The following is a 27372-nucleotide window of genomic DNA, read 5'->3' on the forward strand; positions in this document are numbered from 1 at the left end:
AACTTCAGAGGTCAGTGACCAACATGATCCAGAAAATGAGTCTTTATGAGCAGAGTAACCATTAAGTTGTTATAAGGTGAGTAGCAGAAAAAAAGTATTGATTTTCTGTATTTTATTGAGTCCCAATGTCTGGAGGATTCATAGCCACGCTGCTAAATGGAGGTCATAAGCTATAGGGGTTCCCCGGAGTTGCTGAAGGCTGTATGCAGCCTATAGGTCCCAGTTGACTTTGCCACCCCTTCCCTTCAATATGGCACCTAATGAACCAGGTAGAAGCCCTATACTTTGACCATATGTGTTTAAATACATTGAGCATGAATGATTATGCATTAATGTGAGGATTACTATTAAAGAGTAGGCAATGGATGCTTTCATGACCTTTGGTATCTCTGCAACATGCTACAATGTTTTTCTGACCAAAAAAAGAGGGTGATTTTTTGTGCTCTGGAAGCCTCTAGCAGCAACAATATACCTTTCAAATAGGCTGCAAAGCTTCCTTGAACTGTTTAGCACTGAAAATACCCAGAAGTGGAATTTCAGCCCCCCCCCCAATAATCCCTGCAGCATTAGAGCATTAAAGTGGCCCTTCACATTGCCAAAGTTACTCACCACTTAGGACCCTTCTATACGGCCATATAATCTAGAATATCAAGGCAGCTAATCCATATTATCTGCTTTGAACTGGATTATCTGAGTCTACACTGCTATATAATCCACTTCAACACAGATGTGGCTTTTATACAGCTGTGTAGAAGGGACCTTAATCTCTGCCCTCTAGCTATCACGGTTTTGCACAATCCTCTGTCCTACTACTTCTACTTTCAAAATACAGTAGAGTCTCACTTCTCCAACACTTGCTTATCCAACTTTCTGGATTATCCAACGCATTTTTGTAGTCAATGTTTTTAATACATCGTCATATTTTGGTGCTAAATTCGTAAATAAAGTAATTACTACATAGCATTATTGCATATTGAACTACTTTTTCTGTCAAATTTGTTGTATAACATGATGTTTTGGTGCTTAATTTGTAAAACCATAACCTAATTTGATGTTTAATAGGCTTTTCCTTAATCCCTCCTTATTATCCAACATATTCGCTTATCCAACATTCTGCCAGCCCGTTTATGTTGGATAAGTGAAACTCTACTGTACTCCAGTTCTTCTCTCCTCCTCCCACTGTTCCTTTTTGTACTCAATTGCTAACTTACTACAAACCGTGTAATACCTTCCACTTAATTTAGTAGGGAGAGGCAAAGGCATGGTTTTGTTTTTCTTAATAGGCAAAAGCAAACTGCTACATCCTCTCCTTGCTTGCATGGTCTTCCTCATTAATAACTTTTGCTCTCGTGCACCACTCTTGATGACATTTGGCCGCACATTTCCCAGTTTTCATCTGTTTGTAAGAGCAGCATTACATGCAAACATAATGTTGTAAGTTGACGCACTTAGTTATGGTGGGTTCTAGGCTAACTGTGAGTTTCACAGGGTTCCAAACCTGTGTAATGGATCTCCCATGGAGCTGTATATAATAGAAATTTTGCTATACAAAAGTCAGCATTCTTTAAATCCCAAATAAAAATAAATACCGAGAGATTTGAATTACAGGCAGTCGCAGAGTTACAAACATCTGACTTGCAAACTACTCATAATTACAAACAGAAGCAATTCAACAGGAAGTGAGAGAAATCTACCCCTCAGAAGGGGAATTCACTCCTGAAAGAGTTACCCTGGGGAAAAGGTGCCTCAACTGAAGCTTTCTCACCAATCCTTGTTTCCAGAACAAGCCACATTTCTCAAAATCCAATTATCACAGCAACAGAAAGTGAAGTGAAATTTCCTGAAAAGGGCAGAGATAGCAAAACAAACACCAGAGGGGTATTAGCCCTTCCCTATGCTATCTAAAGCTAAATAAATATTTTGGCTGGAGTTACATTTTAAAAATGTATCTATTCCAACTTACAAATTCAGTTTAAGAACAAAACTACAGAATCTATCTTGTTTGTAACTTGTGGACTGCCTGATATTACTTTGAGGCATTTTTGGTAAGTTGCTTTTTCTGGAATTAACTGGGATGTATTTTCCAATGCTGTAATTTCTGTGCTTGTATTTCATCATTATACCTATTTTACCTTGCTTCATTCATATAATAAAATATCCTATTTCAATGTTTTATATTGTACTGTTTTTAGCACTGTTTGCCACCTTGAATCTCAGTTTCAATTGCTTCTCTGTGTTGTCTGACATGGTGGTTGTTAGAGTGGTCCAGCATTTCTGTGTTCTCAAATAATATGCTGTGTCCAGGTTAGTTCATCAAGTGCTTATCTATGGCTGACTTCTCTGGCTGAGTTAGTCTGCAGTGCCTCTCCTGTTCCTTGATTTGTGTTTGGGCAATGCTGTGTTTGGTGGTTCCTATGTAGACTGCTGAACATAGCATAGATAGATTGTAGGTTTTGTTTCCTCATCAGCTTCTCTATGCGGTCAGTGGATCCCATGATATATGGTAAGAACACTTTTCTTCTGGGTGGATCTGTCTTGACTCTCATGGCTTGTTCTTGTCCTTGCAGCTCTTCTGATGTCTGCGGAGGAGTATCCATTGGCCTGTAGAGCCCAGTTTATCAAAGGTCGTTGGCCCATGTCACAGTGACAAATACTCAACTTTCATAAGATGAAAAATGAGGCCAAAGAGGAAAGCTGAGATACAATGCTGAGGTTTAGTTCTTTGTTCCTTATCTGTATGGTGAATTGGATGTTTGAGCGGGTTAAACCACTGAGCTGCTGAACTTGCTGATCAAAAGGTCAGCGTTTTGAATCAGGGGAGCTCCCTCTGTTAGCCCCAGCTTCTGCCAACCTAGCACTTCAACAACATGCAAATGTGAGTAGATCAATAGGTACTGCTCCAACGGAAAGGTAATGACGGTCCATGCAGTCATGCCAGCCACTTGACCTTGGAGGCATCTATGGACAACGCCGGCTCTTCGGCTTAGAAATGGAGATGAGCACCAAACCCCAGAGTCGGAAATGACTGAACTTGATGTCGGGGGAACCTTTTCCTTTTACTAGGACATCTAGAAATTGCAGTTTTCCTTCATTTTCTTTTTCCATGGTGAATTGGATGTTTGAGTGAATGCTGTTGAGGTGGTCCAGGAACTTGTTTATCAACAATTAAGTATACGATCTGAATAAAAACCAGAGTTCAGCTTGTTCATTTTAACTTTTTTTGTACCGCGGGCTGTATGTTGTATGTATGTCTATGTGTTAAATGTTTTGATACGGCCAATGGGCTAATCAATAAAACGTGATTAAGTACATGGTGCACAAATGCAGCAGCAAGCCTTGTCGATGAAATCAAACTACTAAAGCATAGTAGATCGCCCCACCCTATAAGACAGGCATGGGCAAATATGGGCCCTGCAGGGTTTTTGGACTCCAACTCCCACCATTCCTAACAGCCTCAGGCCCCTTCCTTTTCCCCCTCAGTCGCTTAAGCAGCCCTGGAGGGCCCAATTTTCCCCGTGGCTGCTATAGCAAGAAAAACTAAGTTCGATCTCTTTAAGACAGGACTCCTCCCTAACCGGGAAACAAGAAGCTCTTGCCCTTTAAATAGCGGGACTTGGGCGCCGGATGCGGGTGCTGGTGCGCATGCGCGCCGAAAGTAGCTACGCAAGAGGAATCCTTGCGTCCGCGCGGAGACGTCAGGACGTGGGGGGCACGCAGCGCGGCGCAGGGCAGGGGGCGGGGGCCCGGGACTGAAGCGAGGGTCCGCGCGGAGCCTCCGCGCCCGGCCAGCCATGTTCCGCTATCAGGTGAGGAGAAGAAGCCCCGGGGATCTCGGGGGCTGCCGGCCTTGAGGGGCGTTTGGAGGTGGGGGCGGCTCCGCGGCTGCTTCTCCCTCCGCCTTAGGCCGAGGGAGGAGGAAGCGGCAGCCGCACCAGCAGCCCAAATAGGTGACTTTTGATCCTCCTGGGGGGTTCCTGCCTAAGGAGGGCCATATCGGACAAAAGAGTTATTTTCGCGCCCGCTGGTGAGGTGATTTGAGCGCGAGCCCGTCTAGACTTGGCAAAGGCGCGGAAAAGAGGGAGTCTGGGGTTTCTGTGTTGTCGAAGGCTTCCATGGCCGGAATCACTGGGTTGCTGTGAGTATTCCGGGCTGTATGGCCATGTTTCAGGAGCATTCTCCCCAGACGTTTCGCCCATATCTATGCCAGGCATCTTCAGAGGTTGAGAGAGCTGTTGGAAATTAGGCAAGAGGGGTTTATATATTTGTGGAAAGTCCAGGGTGGAAGAAAAAACTGGATGAACACTTGATGAACCAACCTGGACACAGCATATTATTTGAGAACACAGAAATGCTGGACCACTCTTAACAACCACCATGTCAGGCTACACAGAGAAGCCACTGAAATCCACAAGCATGTGGACAATTTCGACAGAAAGGAGGAAACCATGAAAATGAACAAAATCTGGCTCCCACTGTTTAAAAACTCTAAAATCAGTAAATAGGACAGTAAATAAAGAACAAGGAAACAATCAGGGCCAGCTAACACCTAACAAATGATTACCCTAGGCAGTAAGCAGCCAGATCTCGAAGCTGCAAGGCTATTCAATGTTAATTTATTTATTTCCGGTATTTCTACCCCGCCCTTCTCCCCTGGGGGACTCAGGGCGGCTTACAAATTGGCAACACAGTGCCATCACATCAACAATACAATACAAAAGGCATTAAAAACTAAAAACATTTAAACATCATAAAATCATGGTGGCCAGTTGCACCATTCACAACTACCTCAAACAGATACGCTGTCTTTCTCCCACCCTGAACATTCCACAGGTATATAAACCCCAACTGCCTAACTTCCAGCAGACCTCTCTGCTAAAGAGCGCCGGGGCCTTAGCAAACTACAACTCCCAGGATCCCATGGCATTGACTGAAGATATTTGTGCCAACAGAATACTTTTTGCAAAACTGAAAATGGTCCAAAATGTAGGATTTTTAAAATATAGAAATAGGAAGTAAAATATCATAGTAATCAATCCCATTCATATTTTTAGCCTGTTTTGTATTGGGACTGTATCTTATTCATAGGTCAGGCATTGGTTTATGCTATGCTTGATCTGTGCTGATAAGTCTTGCTAGCCTTTGGTTTTGAGAAGTGAAACCTCAAGCTCTAGGGAACATAGAAGGGAGAGAACTTTCTACAGTGGAGTAGATTGGATTCTGTTGAGGCAGCAACTTGTGATGTTTGTGTTGTGGGCTTTTATGTATTGTAATCTGGGCATGCTAATACAAGATGCCTGTTCACTGCACTAATTTGACCTGGGAACCTGGTCTCCCCAACCCCCAAATACATGGGATTACCCACTGCAATTTGATCATATATTTGGGGAGGAGAGAGACCAGGTTCCCTAGGACCAATTAAAACCTATGGGAATTACAGTCTAGAATATCTGGAGGATGCCAGGCATCTTACTCCTGTGTTTGCCTGCCTGCCTTCCTTCCTTCCTTCCAGCAACATATAAGGCGATTGTAGGACTCAGATCTGAATCCTTTATTCTTCATCTTGCCTTTCAGGTTTAGTCTTCTCAATGACAAAAGTCTATATCTGAACAGTTAAAACTGTGCATTAATTCACATAGCACTTAGAAATCATAGAGTTAGAAGAAACACCAAGGGCCATTCAGTCTAACCCCATTCTGTCATGCAGGAACACATAATCAAAACATTCCCGACAGATAGCCATGCAGTCTCTGCTTAAAAACTTCCAAAGAAGGAGACTCCACCACACTCCAAGGCAGCAAATTCTACTGCCAGAAAGCTATTACCATCAGGAAGTTCTTCCTAATGTTGAATCTTTTTTCCTGCAATTTGAATCTGTTGCTCTGTGGCCTAGTCTCCAAAGCAGCAGAAAACAAGCTTGCCCCCTCCTCAATGTATTAGCCTTTCAGATACTTAAACATAGTTATCACTGTCCCTTTCAGCCTTCTTTTCTCCAAGCTTAACATACCCATCTCTCTTAGTCACTCCTCATAGGGCTTGGTTTCCAAACCTTTGCCCATTTTGGGTATCCTCTGGACAACAGCTAAGGGTGGTTCAAATACTATCCCTCTTGGATTACCTTTTGGCCTGTAGCAAGAGTGACAAAACATTATTTGTAATAGCATTGGCATATTGTGTAGCATAGATTCTGATCTATGTATATGGTGGAGCGCTTCAGTGTGTATGTGTGTGTGGGGGGGGGTGTGTGTGTACATTTTCTTTATTTCTTTCCCTCCTTTCTCCCCATAAGGACTGATGGCAACTAACAATAATGAAGCCCAATACAATTTAAAAACAAAGCAAATACAGCAGAACACAAATATTTGTATTATGGCTACAAAGCTAAAATAAAATTAAAATTTCATTTCATTAGTCTTTTAGCTAAATGGTATGCCTACCAGCAATGCAGGAATCTATAAGGCTGTTTCTTTATTTCATTATTGTGATGGAAAAGCTTTTCTTACATATAATCTATCTTGTTTATGCAGTAAATTCTCACTTGAGAAGCTTTTGTGTCAATTCATCTTTCTCCCTGAGATAACAGGACTGTGCCTATGGCATGAATGGCATAAAGGCACCCCACCAAGGCCCATCCTCCAGGCTGTAAGGTTATGGCTGGTCTCCTGACTACAAAAGGGATAACTAACAAAACTAATCTTTGCCCTAAGGCTTTAGATGAGATGGAGAAGAGACTGAATTGATTAAATGCCTTTTGAATTCCCTTATTTCTTCCTATTAAATGGCAATCCCATTTATATTAGTTTTCCTCCTCTGCCAGAACCCTCTGCCACCAAGACTCTCTTCTACAATAGAACTCAGGGTAAATGTTCAAAGACATAGACACAGTCTGGATTATCAGTATGCAAAGGGATCTTTAGAAATGGAAAGAATTAAGGTAGTATAAGCTTTTGTAGACTAGGTGTAGACCAGTGGTTCTCAATCTGGGGTCTCCAGATGTTTTTGGACTTCAGCTCCCAGAAATCCTAACAGTTGATAAACTGGCTGGAATTTCTGGGAGTTGTAGGCCAAAAACATCTGGGGGACCTAGGTTGAGAACCACTGATGTACACTGTAGAGATAATGCAGTTTGAAACAATTTCACCTGGCATGTCTGTGAAATCATGGGAGTCATCATTTGGTGAGGCACCAGCACAACATTGGCAGAGAAGGTTAAAGACCTTGTAAAACTGTAATTCCCATGATTCTATTTTACTGAGCAGTGGCAATTAAACTAGTGTCAAACTGCATTCCCTTTGCAGTGTAGCTATATTAGTCTACATCCTCAGATGTGAAGATGTATCTGAGGAATTAGACATACGGTAGTGTATGAAAGCCTATACTACCAACTTCATTCTCTCGGTTATTTCTAAGCTGTTACAAGATCCATTTGAATACAGGGAAAACGTTGTTATACTACATTAAGTCCAAAGATGTTCTGGTATATGGTCAGCTGCTCAATGAAATATTTTCACGGTGTTGTTTTTCAACAACAACAACATTTTATTATGGTCCAAAGACCCTTATTGCACTGTAAGTGTACGAGGTATGTTGGTGAATGAGATTAACAACATCGGATTGATTAAACACACAAATGGGTAAAATTTACAACAGTTGTGTTGTTTTTAAATGTAATTTTTATTCAACAAAAAGCAACCATATATAAAACACTAGATAAAGTACATAGTCACAGAACCGCCCCTCCCCACAAAAACAAAACCATACAAATACCTCTGAGGATGCCTGCCATAGATGTGGGCGAAACGTCAGGAGAGAATACTTCTGGAACATGGCCATACAGCCCGAAAAACATACAACCCCATACAAATACTTTTTATTAATAAAATAACCCAACTACAATTAACAACATAGTCTACAACAATCATCCTCACTGCAGCGATCACAGCCCCTACCATTAAACATAACAGAGCCTACTTTATGAGCCTCACACTCTCTCCCTGTTGGTTTTAATTTCTTTGCTTTTCTACACCCATAAGATATCACTAATGCCACAATTCAACTATTAATAACACTCTTCTACTTTTTAAAAAAACATGTTTGTCTCCATCTCTGGTATAAAAAGACAATAAAGAAGTCCCAAACCTTACAGCTGGTCAAGGATTTCTCCTCGATCTTCAAATTGTTAATTTCAGCTAGTTCACACATCTTAATAAGCCAATCTTCTTGCATTGTGGTCTTTGGGTTGTTGTTTTAAAAATGATTTGAACCCAAGAAAGTCAATGCGTAGATGACATCTTTATGTAAGCTTCTAAAAATTACTTTTTATTTTAAACTAGTTTGAGTACCTGGCATTGCTCAGGTTATTTGAAAAAATCAGTTTTTTTAATTGTACAAAATGCATAAGGTTGTGGGTAACTACAACTCACATCATACCAGGTTAACCCCGAAAAACTCAATCAGTTTGTTATGTTGGGCAAGTTTGTTCTAGATGCACCATCGGTGGGGTTCAGTGTGCTCTCTGGCTGTAGGATAAACTACAACTCCCACTATGGTGAGTCATACCCCTCAAAACCCTTCAGTAGGTTGAGTTAGTCATGAAGGTTCTGTGTGCTAAGTTTCATCCAGGTCCATCATCAGAGGAGGTCACAGTATCTCTTGTGGGTGAACTACAACTCCCAGAAAGGAAGGTCAGTTTCCCCCAAGCCCCTCCAGGAATCAAACACAGATGTCTGTAGTGGAGGAAAAACAGAAAATCTAGGATGAAATTGTCCCCTTATGAAAACCTTCACTTGGGTGATGGGCAGTATGGTGTTTGTGGGGGACATTGTCAGGGCTCCTGGACATGTTCATGGCACTCACTATAACCTGCAATGTCATTGGAGGGCCTTTGGTGTCTCCTGAGTAGTGGGAGTTATATCTGTTTGTGGAGGCAGGAGCTTGTCTGTGTAAGTGGACACCTCAGCCTCATACACACATACATATTTTCATTTTTATTATGTGTATAGATTACTGATGTTATTTTAATTTGTTTTTAAAATATTATTTAAAGAATACTTAATCAGCTGATCATGTGTTTAGAATAAAAGCAAAAAGAAAAATACTCGGTGAAGTACAGTACTTATTTTTGTAAAAAATTAATTTATTCAGTTCTGCTTTAAACCATTTTCTATATTTTACAGTAACAGTTAACTATTTTGTTTTATCAAGTAGTCAGTCCTAAGTGAAGTATCTCCTTTGTTTTTAATGAAGTCAGTTCTTTCAAAATGTTTAATCATTATTTGACCATTTTTATGAGTCAGTTGACCAAATTGGTCAATTGACTAAATAGCTTCTGATCAGCTAAAAGCTCCACCTGAGAGTACACGGAAAACACTATTAGGATTTTGGACGAATGGATTTTAACTTGGATATGTTTTAAATTTTGTACAATGTATTTTTATTCTGTAATGTTACGTTGTTTTTATATTGGTTATATTGGTATTGGTTTCAGACATTGAATTTTTGCTATTTATTGTAAGCCGCCTTGAGTCCCCTCGGATGAGAAAGGCGGGGTAAAAGTGCTGTAAATAAAATATTCTGTGATTGATGTACTTGTTTTCTAAAATATTTTCACACCACTTTCTACTCATTGTTTGAGTGTCTGTGCCTTTAAAAGATGGTCACATGAGGCATGGTTCATTCAGCAAAATGACTTTGGATTGGCTTTTGCATCTTGTTTTTACTTTCAGTTTCTGCTCATTAGTATTCCATTCTTGTTTTTTTAAATGTATGCAACACATTGAAAATTGTACTGTTGGAATTCAGGGGTATAACTAGCCCTCCTCATGTTCTTGGCGACATCTCCCAGTAGCCCTGACCATCATAATCAAGGATGAGAAATTATGGGAGCTGCAGTCCAAAGCACATCTTCAGGGCTGCAGGTGGTTACCTAGCTAATAAATATTGGTGCATGCTTGCAACTTAAAATTCAAACGTTGCAACTCAAACTGACTCATGAGTGAAACCCTATATGCACCATATGCTGGCATAGGAAAAAGAAAGTGACAAGATGACAGTGTTAAACAATTATTTAATCAATCTATTATTGGAATATGTTTTTAGGCTTCCGTTCTTGTGTGATTTTCATAAAATTTGACGACTCATGCAGAATCAGTAGTTTGTTGATTGCAGCCTTATACAGCAAATCATATTCCATAGTTTTCTGGACTACAGGTGGTAAGAAAAGGGTATAGAGCTGGCTGTTCCAGCTGTTCTGCTAGGTAGTCTTTCACATGTTCAGAAACCTATGTCAAGTTTTCAAAATTATTCAGGCACAGTTTTTTGTGGAGAATACCCACAGTTCAGCTTTCAAGCCTGGGCTTTGCATGCAGAGAGTCTTAGGTTCAAGTTTGGTCCAGATCCATTGGCTGGAAAATTTCTTGGTAGTGGAAGAAAACTGTGAAGAGCTTCCAGTCAGTGTTGACAGAGCTGAGCTCAGATACCCAGTGACATGACTTGATTTAGGGAGCATATAGCTCCATTTCAATGACATAACTCCCAGAGAACTTCATCCACATATTTAAGGGAGCTGAAGTAGTAGTATTGCAGTATGAGAAGAAGGGAGTAAAATGAGATTATGTTAAGATTATGTGGGTGGTGAAAAATTAAAAAATGGTGGGTAAGAAGTCTAGCTTGATGTGAGAAAACAGAGTTTGGTCACACACACCTAGGCATCCTAACTTGAGACTGTAAACCTCAACCCAACATCTCTAGCTTTGCCAAAAAGTACATCATCCTGATTCATAACACAACCAGCTTTCAGCTGTGAAGAAAAAGTATAAACAGTGTTGGTTTGTGTGGGAGTGTTGTACTCCCATGGGTTTGATCTCTAAGTGTGATTTCAGCAGTGAAACAAAACTGCAAACACTGTTCGTTTGTATAGGGATGTTGTACTTCCATGAATTTTATCCCTAAGCATAATGTAGTGATTTGAGTATTGGAATACCACTGTGGATACAGGGTTCGGTTACACTCTCTCAGCCTTTGAGGAAAGCAATGGCAAATCCTTTCTAAACAAAATTTCTCAAGGAAATACTGTTATAGATTCATCTTAGGCCTTGAAAGCATACAATAACAACAAAACCCAAAGTAATTGCGGGTTAAGTGGCAGCTCCAAGGCAAATATATTGGTTGTATTTATTGGGAAGGTTAATGTGATGCTACATCTACTAAAACATATGACCTTTGACTTTTTATGTCTAACAAGTTTTCAGACCCCATGCTTGTGGAATATTATTTTAGGGTTCGTCAGGAGATGGTCAGACCTTTTTGGTTTTTAAAATCAATGCTGTGGTTTTCTTTTAAGTCTCTGGAGGACTGCCCTTTAGATGAGGATGATGAAGCCTATCATAACTTGGCTGAGGAAGATGAAGATATTGACCAGTTCAATGATGACACCTTTGGAGCTGGTGCAGTTGGTGAGTTTGTGTCACAGATGGACCCTGGATTTTCCAATCATAAGCCTGGTATTATGTGGATATTATTTCTGCATAATATCATAATTGTATTTAAACAATCCCATTTTTCCCTGTGGAAGATCTTGTGATCTAGACCTGAGTTGCCCTGCTGTTATTCATACTACCAAGGCTGCCCTTTTGCTATTTTTGTCTTTTGCCTGTGGGGGGTAGGCAGATGATGCTGTCACAGAACAAGGAGTGAGGGAAAGGCCAAGAGTACGAGGCAGACATCCTTTCTGTCCTTCCTCTTTAGATGATGATTGGCAGGAAGCCCATGAAAGGCTGGCAGAGATGGAGGAAAAGCCTGCATCTGCAGGAGAACAAGTGGAACGGGGAGTCACTGACGAGATGGACCTACTGGGGGACCATGAAGAGAACCTGGCAGAGAGGTTGAGTAAAATGGTGATTGATAATGAGCTAGAAGACCCAGCCATCATGCAGGCTGTGCAAACCCGACCTCTGGTACAGGTGTGTAACAAGTCATGGTAGTGGAAGAAAATGAATAAATTATATCCTATCTGGGTTGTAAACATCTTTCTGTGGTTTTCATTCTCATCTTACCTCCTTTCCAGCACTCAACTGGCCTTAATTCAAGCATCTGGGATGGTCCTTCAGTACTCAGGCGAATTAGAGGGCCACTTCTCAATCAGGTACTCAGTTTATTTTACTTTTGTTACTTCAAAAAAAAATTCCTTATTTTCCAGGCAATCAGTTTTTTTCTTGCTTAGAGAAACAGAGTTGGAAGAGATTGCAAGGGCCATCCAGTTCAGCCCCCTACCATACAGAAACACACAGTTAATGCAGCCATGTTGGTTTATCACAGGCAATAATGGCATTTTCACCATAAATGGATGAACAGAGAAGAGCCTAGAAAAGGCTACTTTTTGCATTGCAATTATTAGGATCCCATAAGCACCATGACTGCCACACCTCTTTCAAACGGAGGAAGGGAGAGAGAGCAAGTGGAGGTTCTGTAAAGGGGGCAGAAGCATTTCCTTAAGGATATCACATTGGTTATGAGAGCCAAGTACCCTAGTGTGGGAAAGAAGATTTCTATAATAGCTCAAACTATGCTGTGGAATACATCTTCACCTGTAGGAGAATTTGAGTTCTCCTCTTAAAATGGTGCTTTGAATTTGCTTGAATGAAGGCTTGGTGATTCAGAGTCTCTTTATTTGAATATGAGAAACCAAGGTGGGCTTTTTTCTGCTTGTCGACTTTTCTAAAGTAGAATGTATTGACACCAGACATTTACAAGGAGAATTAGATCCATCCATAGATGATAGGCTTAGGTCAGGGTGAAATAACAATAAGGCTGTTGGCTTTCACTGTACTCAATTTCTGGAAACCTCCAGCTGTCAATTTCTAAAATGAGAAATTGCAAAGCTTCAGTATGAAGCTTTTGCTCTTTCTGCTGTTTCTCACTAACAGGAAAAACAATTGCTCTATGGGGCAGGCTCTATTCCACTAAGTGTATTAATTTATTAAGCTTACCTGGGGCTTGATTTTTAAGTTTTTAGAGCTCTTAGTATTTAAGTGCAGTAGAAGGTAATGGCTAGGATGGGGACCAAAATATATTTTAAGCAGGTAACTCACTAGTCAGTAGAGTTGTGTCTACTTGCTCTTTACAGTAATCACAGGTATTTATCAAACTTTCTCATCTTCATGCCTGACTCAGAAAGTCCACTTCGGTATACTAGTTAAATATGCTAGGAGACCTCCCACTTGAGAATGGGGATTTGTCTCTTCTGAAATAAATAACTTGTGATTTTTCTCCCTTCTTTTCAGGAGGTTCCCTCTGTGTCAGTACTAGAATATGCCCTCCCACAGAGGCCTCCCCAAGCCCAGGAAGAGGAGCAGGATGTTTCGGAGCGGGCGTTGCCAAGGCGGTCATCCTCACCAGTCATTGGCAGTCCTCCTGTGAGGGCTGTTCCCATTGGGACCCCACCAAAGCAGCCCAGCATGCCCAACTTTAACCAGCAGGTACTACTCCCCCGGCTTGGAGTAAGAGTGGGTGATCTGGGTGATGGTCTCCTGAAGGAATAGTTTAGAGTTTGTACTGTGTTGCAAAATAGGAATTGATACTAATTTCTCTGTTCAGTGTCTGCAAAGGCAAGTATTTTCTCTTTGCTCATGTCTCTTTGCTTTCTTTGAAACACGTTTTACTTGTCTGCTCTTTGAGCTTGACATTACAGCTGCTCTAAGATCCAGTGTTGTCTTCCACCTGACCTGTCTGCCAGAATAGAAAGTGAATGCCAGCAACACGATTTTTTGCTGATGGCTGTCCCATGAAAGACAATCTGGCAAGGATGTATTCTCTGCCCTGTAGTGTTCAGAATATTCAGTGAAATAAAGGTCTACCTCAGGAGAAAAAAACAGGCCGTTTGCTGTTCTTTGTTGTTTCATATCTTTCCTGTGTCATTGATCATGTCTTGAAAGCCATGACAATGATGACACTAGGAGGTAATCCAAGGATTACCACCATTGCAAAACCCAGGTTGGCAATCTCTGCACATCACCATGCTCTTCCTTAATTGTGATATAATTCCAGCATGGATTCAGAAGGGAACTTAATTAGCTTTGGCCAGTATGATTCCCTTAGTCCTGTCCATTTTAAAGAAACAGGACAGGGTATAAACACTGGAATTAGCCATTAATGGCTGCAGCTTAAAATAACTCTGGTGTGATCATTTTGTTTTTCTTATTCAACAGATCTTATGTCCAAAGCCTGTTCACATCAGAGTCCCAATTCAGCAACGTTATCCAAGTCCCTTTAGTGAAAGGATGTCTCCAAACCAGCTCTGCAATGTGACGGTAGTTCTGGCTATGTCATACTTTGGGCCTGGCTTGCATTCTGAAATCTTTTTCTGCTTTACCCCTCCCCTGATATTGTTTGTCCTTGAAGGCCATTCCTAACAAACATACCCTTGAGTCTCTTTAGTATCACGATATTTTGACAAATCCTTCTGGCTTTGAATGCACTGGGTTCTGTGGACAACGTAGAGTCTGTCAACAGGAGGAGACCCCTAGGGACATCTTTGTGCATTGCTAAGTCTCTGTTTAGTACTGTAATCATTTATTGTTATGAAGAGAGCATTCTTTTAGTATTTTTCTGTCATAATCAAGTACTAAAAAAACTGAGATCCTTCTCTTTATGTAATTTTTGTGACAATACATTCTTATATATGCTCTCAGGTTGTTCTTGTTGAATCAGTTACTGTCAAATATAATTACACACTACAAGTAACATGTCCAGCAGTTGGCACTTAGTGCTTTTGGGTATTCATGATTTACTGTTACTCTTCTAATCAACTGAGTAGACCTATTCTCTGTGTAATACAGTTTGTGAAGAGACCTTTAATAAGACTCTTCAGTGTTGGTTGGCCTTGTTGTCTACTTCTATGTTGAATTATTTGTTTTTTCTCCTCTTCTTCCCGTCCTCTTGCATGTCGCATATCATGGGAGATCACCAATCCTCTGGACTCTTGCCTGCCTCCCCTTTCATGCTGCCTATTTCAGAGACGGTTCTAGCTTATTTTCTCCCTTATCTTATCTGAAGATGGAACCTAGAATGTTTACCCTGGGTCAGACTTCGCTTTTAGAACTGGTGTTTTCTATTTCTCTCTTCCCAGAATTCCTCCCTCCTGGGACACCCATTTCCTCCCAGTGTTACTCCTGTTCTCACCCACCTCCAAAGAGCACAGCTGCTAGGAGGAGCACAGGTAGACATCTGGATAATCATCTCCCTTTTCTCATTTTTGTTGCTGTTGCACACAGCATCATACAGGCCTTTCTGTTTTGCTGTACCAATTCACCCCCTTTGTACGCAATGCTCTGTGTCTGTGTCCTCTCTCTTACATTATCAAATGGATAAAGTTTTTTGTACCGATGAAATTATCTTCTCTTCCTCCTCCCCTCTACAGGCTGGTAGGATGTCTCCCAGTCAGTTTGCACGGGTGTCTGGCCTTGTTAGCAGCCCTCTTGCATCTATGAACCCTAAACTCCTCCAAGGCAGAGTTGGGCAGATGATACCCCCAGCCAGCGGATTCCGTGCCTTCTTTGGGGCACCACCTGCACCATCACAACATCACTCCCCGTGTCCTGGAGCTCATTTGCAGAACCTAAGGTATCCCTTTCCTTTCTGCTCTGCATTTAGAATAATAAAATCATAGGGTTGGAAGAGATCTCGTGGGCCATTCAGTCCAACCCCCTGCCAAGAAGCAGGAAAATCACATTCAAAGCACCCCCAACAGATGGCCATCCAGCCTCTGCTTAAAAGCCTCCAAAGAAGGAGCCTCCACCACATTTCTTCCATTGAGAGTGTTAAACTGAATTGTGTTTGAAAATCCTCCACTGTACTCTTCTGAGACAGAACTTTTATTCCCTAGGCCTCAGCCACAGATGTTCAGGCCAGATACAACTCACCTTCACCCACAGCACCGACGACTCTTACATCAGAGGCAGCAGCAAAACAGGAGGTGAGTGTGCTTCTGTTGAAGGAGGGAAAGAATAAACACCTTTATAGTGCAAGCAACGAGGTGTTGCAAGGGGTTGAACACAATTTGGCTCAAGAATTCTGTGCCTAGAGTTATCTGTGCAGATTCCAGGCCTCTGAAAAAAAATCTGCCTTTAAATCTGCATATCACAAGGTTTTAGAGAAATGGGGGAAACAGCCAGGGCTGATGAGAATAGAAATGGATGGATGTACTCTAAAATTGCAGACTATACTTCCAGACATTTGCTAAGATCCTGTATTTTCCAGCATAGCATAAGAGTCTCAGATGGAACTCCACTACAGCTTCCTTGGGAACACCTCTGGGACTCATGGTTTGGTTTGATCGATGCTCTGAACAGTCATTGTGTTCAAGAGCACAGGGTTGCCAGCAAGCATTATCTGTCAACTCAGATCCTACATTAATAAAAGCAGAATGCTGGACTCAACATTGGGCTAGTCTTATTGAACAAATCTAATTTTTACACCAAGGGGACAGATACTCAAAATACTGAGTATTGAAGTCACACTGTGTAGAAATACTAATTGTTTGCGTTCCACATTATGTAGTGTTGGAAGTCTTAGGTGATGGGTTCACGGGTGGGAGGTAAGAGGCATATGACTTCGTTAAAAAGTGATAATTATACCATAACTAATAGTTATTGTATGATCTGCATTTGAGTGCTGTATTTGTTATTTTTTTCTTTTCTTTTTTAAACATATATATAATAAAATAATTAAAAAGTAAAAAAAATGTTTTCCAGAACCTGATTACAGATGTGTGTTGGCTCTCCACTTTTTTATATAAAAGGGGGAGAAATCCAGTTCCACTGCTATATTCCTTGATAAATAGATCACCTAGCATTCCCATAACTCTGCATGCTGCTTCAGAACAGAGTGTTACTTGGGACATCAAGAAGGCAGCTTCGTAAGCTATCAAAACACAGAACAAGATTGTAATTGGATGACATTAGCTCATTCCGAGTAAAACTATGCTTCTGTTAGTTTAGTTCCATTCAAAGTTTGGAAATTGGCAATGAGGTCCTGCTCGTTAGGTTGATTTGGAGATGTTTTCTCTGTCCATCTCAAAACTGGTCGGGGGCAAGAGTTTTATCAATTCAAGGCTATATGCTCTTCAGTACTTAGATAGAAGAACACAACTGTTTGGTAACGTTTTTTCTGATTTCTGGGTCATTTCAGTCAGCACCGGAATCTAAATGGATCGGTTGGGGACCGAGGGAATCATCGAAATAACCACCAGGAACAAATCAGAAAGGATCCATATGCCAATCTCATGCTCCAGCGGGAAAAGGACTGGGTATCAAAGATCCAGATGATGCAACTGCAGAGCACTGATCCCTACTTGGATGACTTCTATTATCAGGTTGGTACTCCAGTGGCCTCTTGGAAGGCTGCATTAATGTTCTGCTCATGCCAAAGGGCAAACCAGAGACCATGGACACTCTTTCTCCCATGACTGTGGCCCTGAAGAATTCTTTTTGTTTTTGAACTCTATATTCAAAGCTGAGAGCAGCTCTTTGCACTTTGACTTGCTGTGGTCTTGGGTCAGGGTGCCAGGCTGACGTTCTGGGCTTCCAACCATCTTTCTCTTCTTTAGAACTATTTTCAGAAGCTGGAAAAATTGTCTGCGGCTGAGGATATGCATGGTGATGGTCCTAAGAAAGAACGCACTAAGCTGATCACCCCACAAGTTGCAAAGTTAGAGCATGCCTATAAGCCAGGTATGTACCATTTGTATAGCCAAATTCTGGCCTATCCATAGAGCAGGTTAAGGAAATAGAATTTAGAGCTGAGACCTGGCTGCAGATTGAGGTGGGATTGAGGACATCACTACCGAATTGTACCCAATATTAACATTGCCTTATAAAGGCCCTACAAAGGCACTTTAGGTTGAAAAGATGTGCATGTACCTTGCTGTGTTCATTTCCTCTTTATTTCTCCATGTTCATAATTTGTTATAGGAAAATGATTATTTTTCCCTTGCAGTCTAAAATGAATCTGTTCATTCACTCCCTCAGAGCTCTACTGTTCTGCTGCATGTGTAAGTTAGACACCTCCACAGTGAGGAGGCAGAGGTAGGCACCTGCATATCTAGGAATAGTGGGACTGCATATTTATGAGCCCCTTGTGTGGACAAAACACCTTATTTCCTCGAGTCGAACACTCACCTTTTTTTGGCTAAATTAAATTGCCAAAATTAGGTTGTGCGTTAGATTTGCGTACTACAGTAATCTTAGTGCTGAGCCAAAGGGAAAGGTGCTTCAGGAGCTGCTTCTGAAGCTCCCTTTTGAGGGACTTCATCCCCAATTTAATGCTGTGTGATCCTGGGATTTGTAGATTGGTGAGGTATCCACATTATTTGGCAGAAGGCTCGAGACCATGTCAAGCTACAGCCACCATGATTCCATTGCATTGAACCAAGACAGTTAAAGTGGGTTCATTCTAGAGCATAGATGCACCCCAAGATTTTCTCTTCCATCGCTGGATGCTTTGGTGCTCTAACACTTTTGTTTTTAAAGAAGGAATTCTAAGCAGGCAGTAACTGTAATGGTCAAATTACACTTTTTGCTGCTGCGCATCATATTTGGCAGCAAATACTTTTTGGTGTCGGGTTTTGAAAATTGAGGTGCACACTAGATTCAATGGCACATTAGACTCGCCAATGTCCATGATCCTCCTACAAAGGCACGCTTTATGGGTGAGGAGAGAAAAACAGCTTTTTGTGGAGATGACAAGCTATTTAGTCAGGTAAGTTTGCTTATGCAATTCCACCTGCATTGCTTTTTCTTCATGCTTTCAGTGCAGTTTGAAGGCTCACTAGGGAAGCTGACAGTCTCCAGTGTGAACAATCCCCGGAAAATGATTGATGCTGTTGTGACGCTGCGAGGTGAAGAAGACGTAAGTTTCCTTTGCTATGCTGACTTGGCTACTCAAGCAGTTATCTTATCATCCCTTATTCTTCACCTTTTCCTCCCAATTGTGGTATCTTGTAATGAGCAAACTTTGTTGTTTCCTGCTCTGCTCAGGTTGCATTAAAAAAATGCAATTGGGCAGTCCTTCAAGTGTTTTCATTGTCTTCCTTAGGAGACAAAAGAGAAACAGGTTCGAGATAAAAGGCGTCAGACTCTTGTCATGATTGAGAAGGTAAGTTTTAATTCTAGCATGTTAAAAGGGGAGGTTCAGATTTTTGGCCTGGCGAAGGCAATGGGTGCAGAAAACCATGGGTAAACATATCCTTGGATTTAGATTAGAGAGGCTACCACTGAAATGCAATGTCCTTCAGATGGTTTTGTGATGATTACTTCACTTCTTGAAATAACCATACAGTGCAGTTTGCTTAAAATGAATGTAGTTTAAATTAATGGCCTGACTTGGCAGGCAGAAGTGCATTTCTGTCTAAAGCACTGCTTCTTAAACTGACTTCGACCCCAAATGGGGTCCCCTTAGTCCAGTGTTGGGGTCCCGAAAAATTTGGCAACAGTAAAAGCTTTCTGAAGGCCACCCATTCATACAACAATGTGTAGTGTTTACAGTAGACTACAGAAAATGTGTCAGCTGTATTTCATAAAGGGGACTATCAGCCTGTTTAGCAAGCCTTTCGAATGCTGGCTATCAGTACATACTTGATTTTTATACCTATTTTATATGCCTGTATAGCTGGGATCACACAAAAATTATTGGGCAGAATGGGGTCATGAGTGGAAAAATACTTAGAAGTCTTAATCTAATGTACCAGTCTGCTCCTTAAGAATTATGAGTGCAGAAAAAATGTTTGAGAAGCCCTTCCCAATTAAGCCATTTCTCAATTAAGGCAGAAAAATTGCAATCCTGCCTGGAATAGTTCCTCCATTTTTCTATATATGTGTCTGAACATTTTTTCATGATAATTAGACATACAGCCTACTCCTGGATGTAGAAGACTATGAGAGGCGCTACCTCTTGAGCCTGGAAGGGGATAGGCTAGCCTTGATGGAGGAGAGGAAGCAAAAGATCTGTGATATGTATGACAATCTAAGAGGGAAAACATCCAACCAGGAAAGGTAAGAGTCTACCCAGTGGGACAGGCATTCCTATATTGTTCAAACAGAGACAGTTCCCTGAGAAGAATGGAATATTAATTGTGGATGGACTCCTTGTACCAGAGATGGGCAACACATGGCTTGCAGGATGCATGCACCATTCTGGCCATTTTTGCATACACACCCATCCCAACTGCCCCATCACAGTCCCCACCACCAAATTTGCTGACTTCAACCTTATAGCATAGGATGTGGTTGGAGAAAGTGTGACTTACCATCTCCAATGTGTCTCTAGTCCATCCGTTTCTGGAACGGATTAAGCTACCGTAGCAAGATTTTGGATGAATGATAGCAAATCACTATATACAGTATCTGTTGCCTGAGTTGTGAGGAGGAAGTAGTGGTAATGTAGTGTGCATAGCATTGCTGAAGGGCCTCTACCACCACGACAACTTAATGGAGAACTCTGACTTACCAGAGAAGTGGAGAAGGAAAAGATGATGATAAAATAGACCAAACTCCCTCCTGTTGGGGGGCCATTTTTCTTGACACTGAGAATTAGCTTCCTGAAGTCTAATTGAGCCTGCTTCACTTTTTCCTGAAATTGGGGGGGGGGGGGGGGGGGAGATTGGTATCAAGAAAGCCCTTGTAACGCAAGAGTGTCTCTTTGACAAGATGGAGGGGGACTTCGTTTTCTTTACACTTCTATGTTGGTAGGGTTACCCGCATTTTTATGTGGGCCTCCACACAGAAGGAGTTGTTTGTGGTGTAGAGGTGTTCTTTCTAACAAACATGTGTGTTGTCTTCCAGCAAGCTGAGCGATGACCCTTTTGTGCAGATTATGTGCATCCGGAAAGGAAAGCGTCTGGTTGGCCGGATTCTGCCCTTCTTGTCCACTGAACAAGCTGCCAACGTTCTCATGGCAACAGCCAGGAACCTGCCCTTCCTAATCAAGAAGGATGCCCAGGATGAGGTAAACACACCCACAGAGACTGATCGTATCACAAAAGGTTCATCTTAAGTGTGAACAATAATTCACCTCTAATAACTTTCGTTTTTTGTTAAAAAAATGTTCCACAGTCAAGATTAATTGATTATCAGGAATTAAATCAGTTCACAAAAGCTGCCATCCTAAAATACTTGTCTGGGGAATAAATCATAGTGATTTTAGGGAGACCTGCTTTAGAACTATTTTCAGAAGCTGGAAAAGTAGTCTTGCGGCTGAGGGGACTTTCTTAGTGTGCATTATGGCTTCACATATAGCTTTTTGTTGTAAATGGTTCAGGTTGGTGCTCTGGAAAGACCAAAGCCACAGCCAGAAAGTGTACTTTTCTCTGCCCTCCCTCTCTCCCTCCCGTTCTGCTTCATCAAAATATTTTGAGGATGATAATGTTACTTTAACTTGTTATCCCAAAGGCTACTAGAATATTATATGTTGTATGGGATACTACAGTTATTGTTGAGTAAATTCTAGTGCAGCAGACAAGGAGGTGCTAATAGATAATATAGATATCTAGTAATATAGTAATATTAATTTTGCCCTTCATCATTCTTTCTATTGAAACAGCATCCTTTCATGTTTCTTAATTAATTAAAAATGTTTCCACCTGATTTCTGCTCAGATATCATTGAGTTGGTATCTAGATTTGCTCTGTTCCTCTTTCCATCATATGGCATGCTTCTAGTCCCGTGTGTAAGTAAAATGGCACTTACGTGTCAAGAGTCAGACGCCAGCCAGTTAGGTAAATTCAGTTTATTTAGTAATAACTCAAAAAAGCTCAACAAAAGGTCCTGGGAGCTTGCAACACTTAGCCTTCAGTGTGATTGAACAGTCTGAAACAAAGAAACCCCAAAAACACAAACTGGAATATAATCCGGATTAAAACTAGGTTGCTTAAATTCAGCTCAAAATTGCAGCACAGGGTCAAAATAGCAAAACAAACACAGGACAAAGCGCCCCGACGTTCCAAAATGTTCTGAAAAACGCTGAGACAAAAGCAAAGAGTTGGAAGCCGGGCCAGTGGTCAAAGGAACGGAACGTAGTCACAGTAGTCGTAAGCCGGTCCGGAGTCAGGGCAGGAGAGGAATGTCAGGGTCGGAGACAAAGCCAACGGTCAGCACAGGAAGCAGCCACGGGGACGGGAATGAAGCCAAGCCAAATTCGGGAGCGAAGAGATACACCAGGTCGTAGTCCAGTCCAGGGTCCGAGGAATGAAGTCGTCACAGTAAGGTCCACGTCACAGGGTTACACAAAGAGCCAAAATGGCGGAGGCGAGCGGCAGCTAATGCAAAATAGTAATAACAATGCAGTCCAAAGAGAAAACCCACACAGTTCCAGCCCTCCGTCGTAGAATAACCCGGATCAAACTTACATCGGTTGCAAAGTCCCAAGCCAGTCTTCGGAGTCACGTACAAGAAACCCAATGGCGCCCAACAACACCTTGCCACACGCAAGGAACAATGACCAAAAGTCCCCAATTTATTTAGGTTTCCTTGGGCGTCCAAACAACCAACGCCTTAGGATCAGGTGTCCCAAGTTCCTCATCAGAGCCAGAATCGCCCTGCCCACGCCCACGCCTGTCCACACCTGCGGAATTACCCTAATTCCTCCAGGCAGACCATGTGGGGTCTGCTTCTGAAGGACCCCAAGCTTCTCCTGCGTCCTCAGCATCCATGGGCCCAGTTTCCTCCCCAAGTTCCTCCGGAACCCGTGCCCAGTCTACGCCAACCCCTTCCGCCACCACCGGGTCCTCAACAGTCATTTCCAACTCAGGATCCCCTTCCAAATCCCCAAATGAATCCTCATGCTGAGTATTCCTCAAGCATCTCCCTGACCCTTTTCCTGTGTAAGTCTTCCAACGAGCCCTCCTCGCGAGGAGTCTTTCTTTTCCTCCTGATCCTACCATTGGCGCTCGGAAGACTCATTCACAACATACGTTTTTCTCCTTCCTCAGGTTCTCCCTTGTTTGCTGAGGCCCTTCTCCCTTGTTCTCTACCATCTACCCCTGGGAACTGTGGCCTGCATCCTGCAGCAGCTCATGAACCTACCTCAGAGCACAACAGCAGCTCCATCTGCCAACCAACACCTCACAGCTGTGCTCCAGAACAAGGTGTTTTACTTTTATCTCTGTCTCATCCAATCTACCATTAAGCTCTGGTTTATGGCTTTTGTTGTTGTTCTGGGCATATGGGGTGTTTGTTACACATGGGTTTTAAAGGGTAGTATTCTTTAATATCTTTTTGTTAATGACTATAGAAAATGCTTATTGTAGATTTTCCCTTTCTCTTTATCATTTCATTTAGTTCACTGTTTATTTTGCATATTTATAAGAGAGGCTTTTTTGATCCCATATAAGAATTGCTTAGTCTTTGAAAATAAAGTGGAATTAATGTAGAAATCATTGCTTACAAAAAGGAAGCAATTGTTAACCTAATTTCTTTTCTCCAACCCTTTGCAGTTTGGCCTCTCTCTTCTGTATTTGGTCTTGAGCCGAGGAGAAGAACTGCAAAATTCAGACTCTAATACAGAGCACATGCAAGACAACCAGTGGTGAGTTGTGCAACCCATCTCCAGCCATTAAAATTTATTTCTTTTAAAAATCATGTTTTAGGTATGCTGTTTGAACAGATACAGATAATCCACACTAAGTAAGAGAAGGCTAGTTCTGAGGTGGGAATTTTGCAGCTCACTGAATTATTGAACTGCAATACTAACCAAGCATAGGCAATGGCGAAAAATGCTGGAGTCCAAGAACATCTGAAGTGCTTTCTGAAGGCTGTTCCAGATAGCCTTATATCCCAGGATCTGATCCCAGGTTTTCTGTTTATCCCAGATTATCTGGCAGTGTAGACTCCCTGAAAAACACTGAAAAGGTGTTTTCGCCTTGCTAATATTACCTGCGGGGCTTCAAAGAGTGCTTTTTAAAAACCTCATGAGCCATTTTAATCAGAAGTGACCTGGAAATTGAATTCTAGGGTTACGTCCTGTTGAAAAAAAAGTCTTCTCTTGGAACCAAAGTAGCCCAGGAAGGAGCAAAACTGCCCCAAAATCAGTTTCCATGCTCTCAAGGGATCATTTGGGGGCAGAAAACAATTGGGGTATTGGGGGGGGGGGCTGAGAGCTGTTTGCTGCTCTAGGGGTTTGATTGCCCTACTTGTTGGTCTGCATCGGGGCAAGCATGGCACAATACTTTTTCTGAAATACTACAACAATACAAGTTCAAAAGAAAGAGAGAAAAGCCAGCTGCATAGGAATCTGCAAGGTAGATGAGGCTGGGATCCAGGTCAGTTCTTTACCCCTGGACCTTTTCAATTGTGCCTGAAAGCAGCCTGGTGAGATGTATTTCCCTTTGTTCCTGTGAGCAAGCTTAGCTGCAGTTCCCTCACCCACTGTAGATTATTATTATTATTGTTATTAGTAGTAGTAGTAGTAGTAGTAGTATTACTATTATTAATATCTTGCCACCATCTCCCAAAAGGGACCCAGGGCAGCTCATAGAGCAGCACATGACTACCAAGCAAAACACATAAAATACATCAGCATGATAAATATCAGTAACAACAAATTTAAATGCCATTGGCACTGGTGTTCTCTTCATTTTGACAATCTAGAATGCAGCATCATGTTCTGCAAAACTGCGCCTGCACCCATTTGCAGAGCCTCATCCAAATGAGTTTCAACCAGACTTGATTCTCAGTTCATGGTAGAACCTGAATTCCTCCTCCGAGAGGGAAGTGACGAGGATGGTGGCCTTTGTCAGTTCTTCCTCAGAGCCACTTCCTGAGTCATGAAGACTTCCTAACCTTTCTAGCAGGCACAACTTTTCAGACAAGTTCAAGGGAAGGAGCATTTGGCAAAAGTTGCTCCAGTATTACAGAAACTTCAATGAGTACAGCTCTGGAGCCATCCCATAAGATTCTCTTTGCAAATACGTTTTTCCAAGATCTTTCTCTGGCATGCATGCTTTCGCTCCTTTCCTCCCTGTTTTTGATGTTTGCAAAAATTAGTACATGAAACATTGTGTGCATCTACACTGTAGAATTAATGAAATTTGACGCCTCTTCAACTGCCATTGCTCAATGCTATTGAATGATGGGATTTGTAGTTTGGTGTGGCACCAGCACTCTTTGGCTGAGAACCCTGAAAAACTGCAACTCCCATGATTCCACAGCATTGAGCCATGGCTGTTAAAGTGCCAAATGAGATATATTGTACCCACCTTATTTATCTTCATTACTTGGCAATAAATCATATGATGCAATAGACCTGAAATGGAAGTGTAGTTATTTCCATGGAATACTCTCACTGGCCCTGAATCAACCAGGCTCTTACCCTTTTCCCCTGCCTCCTGTTCCCTTGATTTGCGCAGGGCGGATCTGATGTTCATGGCAACCCGGGAGCTTCTCCGGATCCCGCAGGCAGCCTTGGCAAAGCCAGTGACTCCCCCTTCTAATCTCTTATCACTCTTCTCTCGCTATGTTGATCGGCAGAAGCTGAATGTGCTAGAAACAAAGTTGCAGTAAGTATGTCTTCTTGTCCATACATTAACAGAAACGACTGCTAGCAAGAAGGAAGAGAGGGTATTGGATTTCCAAAGGTTGAGTTGACTCTTTGAGTGGAAGGGTGGGAAAATTGCAGAATAAGTTGATGGCACATACCCACAATTGTGTATTGGTAGACGCTCATCAGTGTGGTGGCTGAGTATAGAATTAAGCTTGGGTTCACGAAATATGAAAGCTTTAGAGATAATTACTTTTTTAAGATCTTGGAGAATTGGATAAAATATTTACCATCTTTTAAGTCTTTAGGCTTAACCCTTGTTTCTAATTTGCAACAGATAAAGCCTAAGAACATGTAACTGAATCTGTGTGCATTCATTATTACTACTGTATTTACTTTTCCCTCTGTTGGGAGCTTCCATTGTAGAGATTCTAGATTGCAAGCTCCTTGGGGAAGAAAGTTGCCATTTTGCTTACGTTATGCTGTATGTTTATGGTATAATGCATAAATCTTCACTAAGCATATAGTTTTTTTTTAGAGTCTGACCTACTATTTCATTACATACAATAACATTTATTTTAAATGTTATTTCTTTAATTGAAAGATGTCTTGTATGAAAAGGAGGTCTCTCTAACTTCCTAGCTAGTATTACTGCAGTCACTCTGACAGCTCTTCTTATTGCCTTCTGCCATTTCAGGTTGATTCAAGGAATACGGTAGAAGGCCTCAAAGTTCTGCCATGCTGGTGTCCTTCGTTGCTGCCACCTCCAGAGTGTTTTAGTAGGCAAAGAGGAGGCAGTGCCTTCTCGAAATAAATCCTTGTGGGATTATGCCTCTCTGTCCTAGCACGGAAAATTGCTCTCTTGCTCTGAGCTTGGCTAGGGACATGCTTCCCTTTCCTGCCCGTCAGTTTGCAGTTGTGCATGTCCTTCCTGCATCAAATCCACCCCAGGCTTCCCTTCCTTTCCCAATTTCACAATGGATTTTCTCCCTAAACAGACCCTATTCTCCCCACCACACTACTGACTGATTGGTAGGGGGATTAACTTTGCTTTCTGTCTCCTTGCTTGAAAACACTGGGTGTTAGGCAGGAGAGGGGGACACAAACATGCCTGTGTCCCTGCACTGTGGAAATGGTGAAACTAGCGGCCTCTGTGTTGGAGATATTAAATGACTGGAAGTCTTTCTGTCTAGCCCACTGGTGAGCCTATTCTGCTCTTCCAGTGTCAGATGCCGTACTATAGTATTGCCCCAGTCCTTACAAAGCAATCACCTTTCTAAACCTTGTGATGAAGCAGCATCATTTTTGCACATTTGTCTAGTCTTCCTGAACTCATTTTCTAGCTGAGCTTTCTGTCTCTGACGTACACCTTGCTTCAAGCTCCAGCTGGCCGAGATCCTCATAGACTTAACCCATAAGGTACCAGGAATCATTTCACCTGGAACAAATTTAGTGAATTACAATAGTATACACTGCTAGGTCCTGCTGGTTTGTGCTCTTTTTTATTTGGCTGTGGTGGGGTTTTAAATTTTTACTCTGCTTTTAAAAAGAATTTGCACACTTAGGTATTCTCCAACAAGTAAACCCTTGTTACTAATGCTGCCTTTCCTCTGCATTCTCCTCCTGTCTCCCTATCAATCCAAATTTCTAACTTTTCCACCACTTCCTTTCCTTTGCAATCTCTTAGCCTCTCTTGATCCCTTCATCTAACCCTACTCCCTTCAGTACACATGACCAGGTGGTCCATTATTATTATTATTGTGCTTTTACTTTTTGGTTTGGTTATGATTAATGAAAAATTTCTAAATTTACATTTTTATAGGGTATTGTAAATAAAAAATGTATACTTGT

General features: G+C 41.7%; 1 protein-coding gene across 3 annotated transcripts; it reads left to right on the top strand.

The window, feature by feature from the left end:
• On the top strand, positions 1 to 27372 carry patl1 (PAT1 homolog 1, processing body mRNA decay factor). 3 transcript variants are annotated; one of them, XM_008110714.3, is made up of 19 exons: positions 1 to 76; positions 11339 to 11450; positions 11743 to 11957; positions 12062 to 12139; positions 13278 to 13472; positions 14202 to 14303; positions 15122 to 15211; positions 15413 to 15615; positions 15878 to 15967; positions 17182 to 17365; positions 17600 to 17723; positions 18803 to 18900; positions 19087 to 19146; positions 19894 to 20042; positions 20832 to 20994; positions 22976 to 23131; positions 23480 to 23571; positions 25391 to 25540; positions 26219 to 27372. In XM_008110714.3, exons 3-19 carry the CDS (start codon positions 11781 to 11783, stop codon positions 26238 to 26240), a joined length of 2133 nt encoding a protein of 710 aa, XP_008108921.1. In that variant the 5' UTR covers positions 1 to 76; positions 11339 to 11450; positions 11743 to 11780; the 3' UTR covers positions 26241 to 27372. The 3 variants fall into 3 exon arrangements, with proteins under 3 accessions (XP_008108921.1, XP_008108913.1, XP_008108916.1); XM_008110706.3 differs by lacking the exon at positions 1 to 76 and adding an exon at positions 3649 to 3806; XM_008110709.3 differs by lacking the exons at positions 1 to 76; positions 15122 to 15211 and adding an exon at positions 3649 to 3806.

Source organism: Anolis carolinensis, chromosome 1, assembly GCF_035594765.1.
Source record: "Anolis carolinensis isolate JA03-04 chromosome 1, rAnoCar3.1.pri, whole genome shotgun sequence".
NCBI lineage: Eukaryota > Metazoa > Chordata > Lepidosauria > Squamata > Dactyloidae > Anolis > Anolis carolinensis.

What these genes read in the sequence shown, in the direction of transcription:
- patl1 (XM_008110706.3), top strand. An exon ending in AAACCCGACCTCTGGTACAG is followed by an intron (nt 11,958 to 12,061) that starts GTGTGTAACAAG and finishes CCTCCTTTCCAG; the next exon opens with CACTCAACTGGCCTTAATTC. An exon ending in TGGATGACTTCTATTATCAG is followed by an intron (nt 17,366 to 17,599) that starts GTTGGTACTCCA and finishes TCTCTTCTTTAG; the next exon opens with AACTATTTTCAGAAGCTGGA.